Source organism: Lithobates pipiens, unplaced genomic scaffold (genome assembly GCF_037356315.1).
Source record: "Lithobates pipiens isolate NorthernLeopardFrog02 unplaced genomic scaffold, aLitPip1_a1.2 Scaffold_10, whole genome shotgun sequence".
NCBI classification, from domain to species: domain Eukaryota; kingdom Metazoa; phylum Chordata; class Amphibia; order Anura; family Ranidae; genus Lithobates; species Lithobates pipiens.
In genome coordinates, this window is record NW_027507686.1 from 72,505,745 (window position 1) to 72,518,820 (window position 13,076).

The 13,076-nt window shown below is 45.1% G+C and overlaps 1 protein-coding gene across 1 annotated transcript; it reads right to left on the bottom strand.

The window, feature by feature from the left end:
• Nucleotides 1-638: 638 nt before the first annotated feature.
• Nucleotides 639-9,045, bottom strand: INTS5 (integrator complex subunit 5). The gene is given in 4 exon segments (XM_077449990.1): nt 639-823; nt 826-2,816; nt 6,234-6,318; nt 8,915-9,045. Coding segments are annotated over 3 exon segments (2,217 nt in total). The 5' UTR covers nt 6,275-6,318; nt 8,915-9,045.
• Between the last annotated feature and the right edge of the window lie 4,031 nt (nt 9,046-13,076).

Below are 13,076 nucleotides of genomic sequence, written 5' to 3' on the forward strand. Positions count from 1 at the left end.
GACTTGTATGTTATAGTAAAGCTGGAGTTGACCTATATTACACCTGAAACCGCCCTGAAAGGAGTCCAAGGCGATCAATGTTTCGATGTAAAACACTATGCACAATACCCATGTACTTGGCTGGGTCGCCTTCTCGAGTGAAGTCTCTATAAAATACTGCTCGCTCTGCCTGAAATACAAATCGCTGTGGAAAAGGCCCATTTTCTCGTACAAAGTCCCAAACACTGAGCAGTAGCAAGCGGACCTCATATGGCGCCAAGAGGGAGAACATCTCATGCATGTTTGTGAGCGCTGGAGGAAGGAGCTGTCCCTCTCCCATACAGGATACTAACTCACAAGAAGCCATTAGATGCCATGGAGAGTTGACAGAAGAGGACTCACGTGATGCTTCCCAGTGTGCCAAAAGTGTAGCAAGAAGACCCCTAAGCAAAACGGAACAATAACAAAGAGCAGGACGGCCCTGCGCCACAACATGGAGAAGCTGAAAAAGTAAAGGATTTTTACGGAAGCATCCATATATAAGCAAGTCTCTTTGCACTGTGGTTCGTGCATGTTCCTCTGGTTGGCCACCAGAGGAACATGCACGAACCACAGTGCAAAGAGACTTGCTTATATATGGATGCTTCCGTAAAAATCCTTTACTTTTTCAGCTTCTCCATGTTGTGGCGCAGGGCCGTCCTGCTCTTTGTTATTGCACAGCAAGCCTGCATAATAGGGGTCTTCTTGTATTTTGGCACACTGGAAGCACACCCCTTCTGTCGACTTCTCCTTGGCATTAATCTGAGTTAGTATCCTGTATGGGAGAGGACAGACCACACACTGAAAAGTCCTCCAGCGCTCACAAGTGACTGTTACTCTCTAAAAGAGAACCAGTTGCTCCCTCTGATTTCTGAGAAACTGGGACAGTGCTTTGTCCTCCAAAAAGTCCTGCATTGCCCTGATGTAGTGCTCCTTCAACAAGTTGATGTAGCACTGCTTTTCTGCCAGCATGAGAGACTTTACTGAGGCACAAAAGAAGCCGAGAGGCACTGCTTACTCCAGAGCTGCTGCGTATGTGCATGGAATGGAATAAAAGGTATGAAGATGAGCGAATAAGAAGGTGCAGCTGGGCAGGGGGTAGAGATGAAGGGAAAGGACAACAACACAGTAGTAGACAAGCAGCCTCACACACTCCAGGGTTGCTGTGTAGAAGCAACTGGCCAAAATCAGACAAATGCTCAGAAAGTGCTGCTCCTATCTCTCTACCCATTCCCCCTTCTTCGTTTTGGACAACAAGAGCCAAGTTCTGCAACAACTGAAGAGCTCTCTTATCTGTCAGAGCACCTGCATGTACCTGAGACACACTTCGTGCTACTACCGCTAGAGCTAGACCTTGCATAGAGGATGAAAGTACTGCATGAAGTTGGACTGCTAGGCCCAGCTCCTCAGGACTCTGAGCTAGGGTAAGCAATAGGCAAAGGGCTTCCGGGGCACATGGTGGATTACTATAGATGCAGAGCAATCCCAGAAGCTGATGAATCCACAAGTGACGCTTCCTCTCTAAACGTAGCATTTCAGCACACAATTCTGAAAGATGGCCCCTCATAGCATCTAAAAATGGAACTGCTCTTGGCTGGGCTTCACTTGCTCCCCTTCCCGATGTTCTTCCATAAACTTGCTTTTGTAGACTGAGAAGCAGCAATCTTACAATGCGATCACAAGCCTCCCTGACAGAATCATGCACCGCTAACCCTGGCGTAGTTATAACAGAAGCAGGCATTGCTGTATCCAGAAGAAAACGCAGAAGGCGTGGAGCACCAGCAGATGTTTGGCATGCCAGGTGTACACTCAGATTAAGCATGTTGTCCAGTTCTTCACGAGGAAGAGTTGAGCAGTGCTGTTGTAGCTGGGCTAATGTGGAGGGCTTTAAAGAATCTACCAAATCTTGACATACAGTTCCCAACAAAGATGATGAAAGAGCTGCCAGCTGCAACAAGTATGGCAGAGTTGCTCTCTGTTGCTTGCTCCCGGGCCTCAGACTTTCATGAAACATTCTCAGGATCTCCTGACGAATACTGTTTCCATGGCGAGAGCTTAAATGGCCTAAAATACCCACCACAGAGCCCAACTTCGGCACACGCTTTTCAGGGGTCTCCGCAGGAGAGCTGTGTGCACAAAAATCCTTAAGTCCACATGATAGCACTCGGCTAATTATGGTACTGGGAAAGGAGTTCCCAATGTGTGCTACCACCCAATCAAAATGTGGAGAGTGTTGAACTGAAGTATCTAGCAAAGCGTCCACACAGGCATCTGGGCAGCTATCTATCATAGTGGAAAGACAGAGTGTGTAAATGTCCATAAGAACTCGTGTGGCTCTACATGACATCCACAGTTGTAACAATTCATTGAGACTTGCAGAGTGTGGCATTCCTTGTCTGTTTGCATGTTTACTGCTCAACTGTCCCATAAGCTCAATAGACCATGCAGAGATGAGAGGTGCCCAAGCTCTTGGATTAAGCTTAATAAACTCTTCTAGCACCTTTTGCACCTCCTGTGTCACTTCATCCAAACCTGGAGTGGATAGTGGAGGAGGACCTCGACGCTGAGAGGATGAGGATTGTGGAAGGGATTCTTGAGAGTCTCTTTCACTTAGGAACCAAGAAACGCTGTCATGAAAAACGGAACGCAGGTGTTCCAGTACGGCATGCCGGGCAGAAGGCAAACAACGCATTAGTAACAGGGCACAGCGGGCATGGTCACGAGGGCTCAACTTCTGGCCGTGCTGAGGATCAGAACCACTTAGGAACGACTTGATCTGAAGGGAGAGATCCTGCGGGCTGTGAAGGAGAAATTAGTTGCCAAAATGTTATTACAATACTTACAAGGTCAGAAAATAAATTGGATGCAAAAACTATTATCATATATATCAACATGTATCAGAAAGGTTTTCTTGAACACAAAAGGCAATAAAAAAAAAACAAAAAAAAAAAAAAACTTCAGAGTTTCAGAAGCTCTGAAAGGATATATAAGGATTTTCTTGGTAAAATTGCTGACCTTTGCTTCTGAAAATGGTAGTTTTGTGGCTGTAATGCTGATGCTTATAGCAGCATCACTTTTCTTGGATGGGGACATACAGCTTCTTGCCATAGATTATAGTGGAAAGCTTGTGCCATAGCAGGTTTGGAAATGCCAGTCTTTCCATTTTACTGTATGGCAGAATAGAAGCAGCTTCCAAGAAAGAAATAATTGTGACAATTTATTGAATTAAAGGGATTCCAAAGGCATTTTATCTTCACAAATTCTTTGCATTTGGTGAAAAGACTTCCAGTAACGCCGTGTACACACGACCAGACTTTGAGGGACTAAGTCTGACAGACTTTCGACAGAGTTCTGACAGAGTTCTGACAGAGTTCTGACAGAGTTCTGACAGAGTTCTGACAGAGTTCTGACAGAGTTCTGACAGAGTTCTGACAGAGTTCTGACAGAGTTCTGACAGAGTTCTGACAGAGTTCTGACAGAGTTCTGACAGAGTTCTGACAGAGTTCTGACAGAGTTCTGACAGAGTTCTGACAGAGTTCTGACAGAGTTCTGACAGAGTTCTGACAGAGTTCTGACAGAGTTCTGACAGAGTTCTGACAGAGTTCTGACAGAGTTCTGACAGAGTTCTGACAGAGTTCTGACAGAGTTCTGACAGAGTTCTGACAGAGTTCTGACAGAGTTCTGACAGAGTTCTGACAGAGTTCTGACGGACTTTCCGAATGAACGGACTTGGCCACACACAATCACACCTAAGTCCGACGGATTTTAACGCGATGACATACGACCGGACTAGAATAAGGAAGTTCATAGCCAGTAGCCAATAGCTGCCCTAGCGTCGGTTTTTGTCCGTCGGACTAGCACACACACGAGCTGATTTCTCAGTAGGAACTGGGTCCGGCAGAGTTCTGTTGGAAAAATTTGAAACATGTTCCATTTCTAAAGTCTGTCAGACTTTTGCAAATCAAAAGTCCGCTGCAGCCCACACACGATCGAATAGTCTGCCGGAATCATTCCATCAGACTTTTGATGTTGAAAAGTCTGGTCGTGTGTACGCGGCATAAGAGTTCCTCCAGCCACTCCCCATCCCCTTTAAACACTTACCCGAGTCTTCTCTCGATCATGCGCTTTCCTGTCTCCAGCAGCTCTTCTCCCCTCTTCCCTTATTCACAGGAGGCTACCACAGCAGCTGGAGCCATTAGCTCCTGCTGCTGCCAATCAAATCCTGTGATGAGGAAGGAAGGGCCTGAGCAGAGCTGTGCATTTATGGATGCAGACAGCCAGGCTTGAGTACACGCCAGCACAAGTGCCCCCATAGCAGGTAGCTTGCAATGGGGGCATTCAGAGAAGAGATGTGGGGAGCACTGGTGGGGGATCCCAGTAGGGGAGATAAGGGGGCAACTATATGCAAAACCATTGCACAAAGCAGGCAAGTATAACATCTGTTTTATTTTAGAAAAAGAGTTTACAACTGCCTAAAAGCTGAACCATATCTATTACAACTTGATAAAAAAAATAATGTTGTTTAGCGAGGAATATACATTGCACATTAATAATTATGCTACCAAATTAGTGTGTGCTGTAAAATGCATTGCTCCTGTTTCTTTTTGCCATTCTGCTGAAGCCCAGAGACCCTTATCAGCAAGTAATTATAAAGAGGAACTAAACCCATCGATTTAATGATTTCAAAACACCGTTACGATCCTGGAATGTCAGAATTGCTAACTAACATTTTCTTGTGTTCTCAACCAAGCTGTCAAATCATCAAATGACTGGTGTCATAACTGATCACCTGCCATAGCAGTTGCAGATCACACAGAAGCAGCTTGTCTGTAAAGGATAGGAGGGTTTAATTCTGCTTTAAGCCTGTCAGCAGATTGGTCTCTACAAACTCGGCAGTGCCTAAAAACGGAGAGCAACTGAGCATGAGTGGAGCAGGGTGAGACCGAGTGTTACTGGATTTTAAACAGTATAGACACTTAATTTTTAAATGTTTTATATTAAAAAATACCTGCAAAAGGGGCCAGCCTGAAGTGATCTTGCAGGACTTATTGACCGACTAAAGTTCCCCTTTAAAGCAGAGCTCCACCCAAAAGGGAAGCTCTGCTCGTTTTGCAAATCCACCTACCTCCCTCCTGCCACATGTGGCACTTTTTTTGGGGGGAGCAGGTAACTGGTATGAACAAGTGCCCACTCCCGGCTCAGATCCCCCCCCTCTTCTGGGACACATCACAGGTTCTAGAATACCAAGTGACCATTTGTGACTCGTGCATACACAATAGGAATACAGCTGTGAAGCCGGAAGGCTTCACTGCCTGTTTCCCTTACTTGCTATGCAGTTGCCTGCACCCAAAGCCAACTGAAGATTTGTTTGGGTGCCAACATTGCTGGATCACTGGACAGGCAAGTGTCCTTATATTAAAAATAAAAAGTCAGCAGCTACAGTATTTGCAGCTTTTTTTTTTGGGGGGGGGGGGGGGGGGGGGCTGGTATCCATTTTAATCTAAAAATAGTTAAGATCTTTTAAAATGGACAAGATCTTTTGCATCATACCATGATTGGTTTGAAGGAAAGGGTTGTTAAAGAGGGATTTCACTGAAAATAAATAAATTATTATATATATATATATATATATATATATATATATATATATAAATAAAAAGCCAGCAGCTATAAATACTACAGCACCTGACTTTTAATAAATGGACACTCACCTGTCCCAAGGTCCAGCGATGCTGGCAGCCAAGGCCGATCGTTTGCTCGGCTGCTGCCACCGCCATTCTAGGTGAGGGAATCAGGAAGTGAAGCGTTGCGGCTTCACTTCCCAATTCCCTACTGCGCATGCACGAGTCACGCAGTGCAATAGGAATGGTCCGCGCTGTCTCTGGGACCCGTGTGTGTCCCAGCAGACAGCGCACCGGGACAGGAAACGGCATAGACTCCCGTGGGAGTCTATGCCCGGAAGTGGGTGCAAATACCGGTCTTAGACAGGTATCTGCACCCCCCTCCCCCCTGAAAGGTGCCAACTGACACCGGAGGGGGGGGGTTCTGATGAGCTGAAGTTCCACTTAAGGGTGGATCCCCGCTTTAAAAAATAAATAAATAAAAATGAACCAACTTATGTCTACAAATGGAAAACAGGTGACTAAAGTCAGCAAAACATTTGAAGTAGAAGTAGATTTGTATAGAAAAAAAAAATTACAGCAGCACCACTTTACCTGAGCTGAGGAGGGACCCCTTGTGGCTGGGAAGAAATCATGATGAGTTTTTCCAAAAATATTTTCCCACACACAGAAACATCACCTGAGAAAATAAATCAGCAATGACAGCTTTCAACAACTGCTAAACATTTAGGTCATACTATCCTCACGTTCCTTTCTGCGCATGACATTTTTTTGGCCCATTTACTTGACCATAACTGTGCAAAACGCAGTCAATAATCATGATGTATTTTCACCAGTCTTCATCCTCGATAAGCTGACATACTGGTATATGCAAGTATAATTTATGAGCAAATGTGAAGGGTGTGGCTCTCATTCAAAACATTATATTAGGCCTGATTCACACCTATGCATTTTTTGTATGTTAAATGGACTGTAGTGCAAATCTGCATAAAGCACTTAAAAAGGTGTGAATCAGGCCTTAGACCTTAGGCCATCAGCGGTGCCGTTTTTAGCACCGCTTTACCGTTGTTTTAGCTGCGCTATTCGGCTGCTAGTGGGGGCGTTTTGCCAGTGGTATCGCAGCGCTGCCCCATTGATTTCAATGGGAAGCAGTGGTGGAGGAGCGGCAAGTTCACCACTCCTAAGAAGCTGCTGGCAGGACTTTTTCTGACGCCCTGCCAGCGCACCGCTCCAGTGTGAAAGCCGCCGGGCTTTCACACTGGAGTGAATGGAGCATCTGTTTTAGCGCGTTTCGCAGGCACTATTTTTAACGCTATAGCGCCTGCAAAAAGCTCCAGTATGAAAGGGGTCTTAAAGAATAAGTTCACCTCTTGTAACAAGTTAAACCCTTATTCGGGATGCAATGTTACATATGCACTGACCCCTGTTCCCCCCATTCCCATTTTGGCATCTAGCAGGGGATCGTCTCTCCCCACTAGCTGCCACAATCTAAAAAAGATGTGGCCGTGCGGGGCTCCGCATCATCCATTCACAGTGTTCTGTGAATGAGAAACTACAAAAGGCGGGGGATTTATTTTCTTTACACCATTATTGCTTATAACAGTGATAATTATGGTTCTAAAAAAAAAAAAAAAAGTTGCAATAGTTTTACCTGTCATTGATGGCTTTTATTCAGGAAATCTTGATTACTATTGTGATTTGTGAATGGCTACAGCTAATCACATGGTGCAGGGTGCTGTGATTGTCCCAGGTACCAAGTGATCGCTGTGGGCCAATCACAGCATTACATAACTAAGCAAAACTGTTATAGACTATATGGTTTTTAATTGCTGTTTTACATGGTCTATTGGTCATTGAACCAGCATATTGATTCATTTACTGCCCTTTCCCCATATATTCCCTCCTTCCCAGTAGTGTATCGTTTTATTTAGTATCATTTTATTTTCATATCCAGAGTGTGCCATATTAACTATTGTTTCTATGAATGGAAGCCATTCATGACTATTTTGTTGACATTCTAATCATAAGACCCCGACCACTCACAGCAGCCAGTTACCAATCACCGTGATACACCACACAGCGATCCTAGGTTTGCGCCAATGTGCGTATGTTTTCAGCAATGTACCAGTGGGTCCCTGAGCCTGCAGCTGACGCCCGCCTGCAGTATAATTATGGAGATCGGGTCAGAAGATGGTTAAATGGACTTTGAATTTGCAGTTAAGCTTTAAAGTTTACATGGGAGCCAAAATGGTTTTCACTTTGGATAGGGAAGCAATAAAACCCGAGTTAGGTTCTTTTTTAGTGTCTGTCCCACTGAGATTCCTTCACTTTCTATCTTGGGTGGCACAACAGGAAACGAGAGAAAATCTCCCTGATGTGAGGGAATTGTCACAGGAACATTTCCCTTCATTGGAGGACTTCCCCCTCAGATTCTTCTCTGGTGACATCTCTAAAACGCGGATCTCCCCTCACGTCCTGTGACAGTGGTCAGCAGCACACATACAAAACAGGAATGGACATGGTGATTACCAAGGATGAGCTCCAGCGTGTTCGCACAGCCCATGCGCAGAGCCAGGAAGGCAGTGCAGCGCTAATCACAAGCAGTGAGACATTGCCCCGATGTGCGGCTGCAGAGATCGGGAAAAGTCTCATTTAGTGTGATTAGCGCAGCGCCGACTTCCTGGCAGGCTCTGCATGTGGAGCATGCGACTACGCCAGAGCTCATCCCTAGTGATTACTATATAGCAGTGATGGTGAACCTTGGCACCCCAGATGTGTTGGAACCACATTTCCCATGATGCTCATCTACCCTGTAGTGCAGTGGAGAGTCATGGGAAATGTAGTTCCAACACATCTGGGGTGCCAAGGTTCACCATCACTGCTATATAGATCTGCAGGGAGATTCAAGGAAGAGGTAGCTGGAGTTCCACTTTAAGAAGAGCCAAGAATCATTATATTTCTTCACTGAGAGACTCCAACAACCTACTGAGGGGCAACTCCACACCCAGGACCTCTCCTCCTGAGAGCATCCGATGGATGAAGTCCCTATGGGGGGCAGGGGATCCCTACAAGACTTGTACTCCGCATTCTGGGGGCTCACAGTACAGAACCCCCCAATCCATGTCAGTGTACAGAGGAGACGTCTGTAGGTGTCTGTGTACAATGTCTAACCCACCGAAACAATGGCGGCTCCCCCTTCCTCCTACACACCGCCAGCCCTTCTCATTCCCGCCATACAGAGGAGCCAGCTTTCCTCATACACAGTCCGCTCTCACCTCCAGGTCGCCGCCATCTTTGCTCCGCTCTCACCCTTCACCCCGCCCACCAGCTAACACTGACAGAACCCACGCCCAATTTGCGCCATTATCCCATAGACTGGCGCTTCCCATTGAACCGTCACCTCGTCTGATTGGTCAGTTCTAGTTTAATACAACAAGCTACGCCCCGAATACAGAACCAGAGATGACGTCGCCGTTCGCTGAAGATGATTGGGGGAGCAGTGCAGACAAAGGGAGGAGCTGATAATGTGGGAGATGATAGGCTGGAGAAGAGGGGTCAGTTGTGATATTGTCATCACTGCTGACTGTTCAATCTGTACGCCACCTCCTTTATAACCGAGGTTCCTTCAGGGGTGTTTTGGAAAAATGCCTAACAATTGGCCAAATATTGTAAACAAGGCAGTGATTGGATGAAGACTGTTAGTTACACAAAATCACAGCTTTCAGTGGGCATTAGAGCTGCAGGATTCTGGATAAAACAAGACACAATTTTTTTGCTTACAATAAAGATCTCGATTCTCTTAGATTTTCGTGATGTAACATTATCTTTTATATTATACAAAAAAATTGGGCTGACTTTAGTTTTCTTTTAATTAATTGAAGTGTATTTTTCTCAGAAAGTTGTGTTTGAAAGACCGCTGTGCAAATACCGTGTGACATAAAGTATTGCAACAACCGCCATTTTATTCTCTAGCCACTTGCCGACTGCCGCGCGCTGATGCACGTCTCTAATTTGGGGATGGATATCATTGTTATGGCAGCACCTAGCTGCCATAAACCCTGTATCCCCATGTTCAGACACAAGATAAAAGTGGTCTCTGCGGCAGACTCGCTGCAAGAAAGGGCCCCCCCCCCCATCCCACCGCGATCCGGTGCCCTCCGCTGCTTATGGGAGCCATCGGCAGTGGCGGAGATGATCGTGTCTGTCCCCTGGGTTGACATGGGGATGAGTGAGGGGAAGATGCCCCCCACCCGTCTCCATGACATTGCAGGGCGGAAGCAAAGTCAAAACGCCACTTCCGCCCATAGCTCTTAAACTGACAATTTATTTTGTTTATTTTTTTAAATGTCACATTTTTTTTATTGCATTTTTATGTAAATATAAGATCTGAGGTCTTTTTGACATGCTTTTTTTTCTATTACAAGGGATGTTTACATTCCTTGTAATAGGAATAAAAGTGACACAATTTTTTTTTAAATAGTGTTAAAATAAAAAGTAAAAGGCAATATAAACAAGAAAAAAAAAATATAAAAGCGCCCCTCCCGCCGAGCTGGCGCGCAGAAGCGAACGCATATGTGAGTAGCACCCACATATAAAAACAGTGTTCAAACCACACATGTGAGGTATCGCCGCGATCGGTAGAGCGAGAGCAATAATTCTAGCCTTAGACCCCCTCTGTAACGGAAAACATGGAACCAGTAGTTTTTTTTTAAATGTCGCCTATGGAGATTTTTAAGGGTAAAAGTCGCCATTCCACGAGTGGGCGCAAATTTGGAGCGTGACATGTTGGGTATCAATTTACTCTGCGTAACATTATCTTTCACAATATAAAAAAAAATTGGGCTAACTTTACTGTTGTCTTATTATTTAACTAAAAAATTATATTTTTTCAAAAAAAAGTGCGCTTGTAAGACCGCTGCGCAAATAAAGTGTGACAGAAAGCATTGCAACGACCACCATTTTATTCTCTAGGATGTTAGAAAAAAAATTATAATGTTTGGGGGTTCTAAGTAATTTTCTAGCAAAAAAAAATGTTTTTAAATTGTAAACAACACATCTAAAAAAGAGGCCTGGTCTTAAAGTGGCTAGGGTCTCTGCTAAAAAAAAAAAAAAAAAAAAAAAAATATATATATATATATATATATATATATATATATATATATATATATATATATATATATATATATAATGTTTGGGGGTTCTAAGTAATTGGCTAACAAAAAATACAGATTTTAACTTAAAGTGGAGTTCCACCCAAAAGTGAAACTTCTGCTTATATGCTTACTCCCCCCCCCCCCCCACCGGTGTCACATTTGGCACCTTTCAGGGGGGAAGGGGGGACGGGACCCATTTTGGTCCCCTTCCCCACTTCCGGGAGACGGGCCGCGGCATGATCTCCCTGAAGTTCGGCCCCCTCCTCCTACCTCCGCTGCTGGGCCAATTAGAAAGCACAATGCGCTTTGCACATGCGCAGTAGGGAACCAGCAGTGAAGTTGAAAGTCTTCACGGTCTGGTTCCCTTAACAAAAATGGCGGCGCCAGTGCCCGGGAGTTGATCCGAAGATTGGTTAGGGTGCCGGCATTGCGGGCTCCCTGGACAGGTAAGTGTCGTAATATTAAAAGTCAGTGGCTACAGTATTTGTAGCCGCTGACTTTAAATTTTTTCACCCAGGTTGGACCTCCTCTTTAAAGAGGATGTAAACCCGATTCATGAAATCTGAGCTGGGCACATGTATCTCTAGTGTTTTGTTATCTCTCTCTAAAGCACTATGTCCTATAACTGTCTCCTGCCCTGTTCTTCTGTTATCAGCCTGATAACTTATGACAAGTTATCTGGCAACTGTGATAAAACCAGGCTCAATTTTGTGTCAGGTTGGGTGCTATAAATAGATTAGCAGAGAGCTGGTCTATTCACAGCAAAGTTATGCAAGTCTCTGCCTATGTGGAGGGGGGGTGGGGGTGTCCCTTTCCTCCAATTAGCTGTCTCACAGTGTATGACAAGAATCCGCACCCACAGGTGAATCAGGAAGAGAAAAACAGGACATACACTTTCTAAACAGTATATAAAGCTGAAGACAGCAGATATACATGTAAAACTTCTGTAGGGAGATTTGTTTTATCTCTGTGTATCATCTGAGGCTGTTCACTTCACTGGGTATATGTGAGGGTTTACATCCACTTTAAGCAACAAGTGTCAGAAAAGGGCTTTTTTTCTGACACTTGTTGCTCCCTACATAAGAAGTAAACTCTTTATCACCCCCCCCCCCCTCTCAAAGTAAAGGCATAATGTGCTAGTATGCATCAAATACTTGCACATTATGTGACACTTACCTGCAAATGAAGTAAGCTGCATCCATCTTCGCCCGTCTTCATTCTGGGGCCGCAGACTCTGACACTTTGACTGCCAGGAGCCGTGTGACGTCACTCCCAAGCATTAGGGCAGGAGCCCCCAGTCATGGCACAGTCTTCTGAAGACTGTGGGTGGCCGTTCCTTCAGAGCGCATGCCCCAATGACATCAGTGCAGTATACAGTAATTATAGTATCACCTAAACGGTGCACATTTAGGAGATAGTTACAGTACCTATAGGTAAGCCTTATTCTAGGCTTAGCTAAAGGTACAAAGAATACAGGAAGGTTTACTTCCTCTTTAAGTGCTTAAGCTGCCCACATTTGCAGACCGAAGTTTATCCCTTTGATCTAAAAGAACCAAATGATATAATGTTTCTTTGTATCTCTTAGCGCTGAGCAATGTTGTGATAAACTTTGCCGGTGTCTTGTAAAATAGTGTCCCCCATCAGATGCTGTCCCCTGCGTACTGCGCATGTGCAGTACACAGGAACACAGATTCCGAAAATTGCCGAGGACGAACGGCGCCTGCGCCGTGAGTCCAGGTTCTATCCCCACTATCCAAGTGGACATAGAGTTAGAATAAAAAAGAGCCGAGCGGAGCGAGGCCGAGCCCGAAGCGTGGCGAGCGAAGCTCGCCCGCGAGGGGCCCTCTAAAATTCTTAACCCTATGTCCGCTTGGATAGTGGGGCTACCTCCTCCACTCACGGCGCAGGCGCCGTTCAACTTCGGAGTTTTTCCGAAGCTTCGGCTGCTCCGTACTGCGCATGCGCAGTACGGAGCGGACAGCATTTGATGGGCGGACTGTATTAGGCAGAACACCGGCTGCCTTTTTTTTTTTTTAAACCTTTGAGCAGAGAACTGCTCTGCACTTGTTTTACACGAATTGTGTAAATCCCTGATTAAGATCACGATAGGGGTTGAATCGTAATTTCGATTTTTTAACGATAAATCGTTCAGCTCTATTGGGCACCCACACAACCTTCTAGGCGCAGGAGTTGTATCAATCAATTATGTCATTGGTTGATAAGGAAGATGGTGGGCTTCTGCATAGAATCCTTGTTTGTCCGCCCTCCTCCCATCTCCATCAGC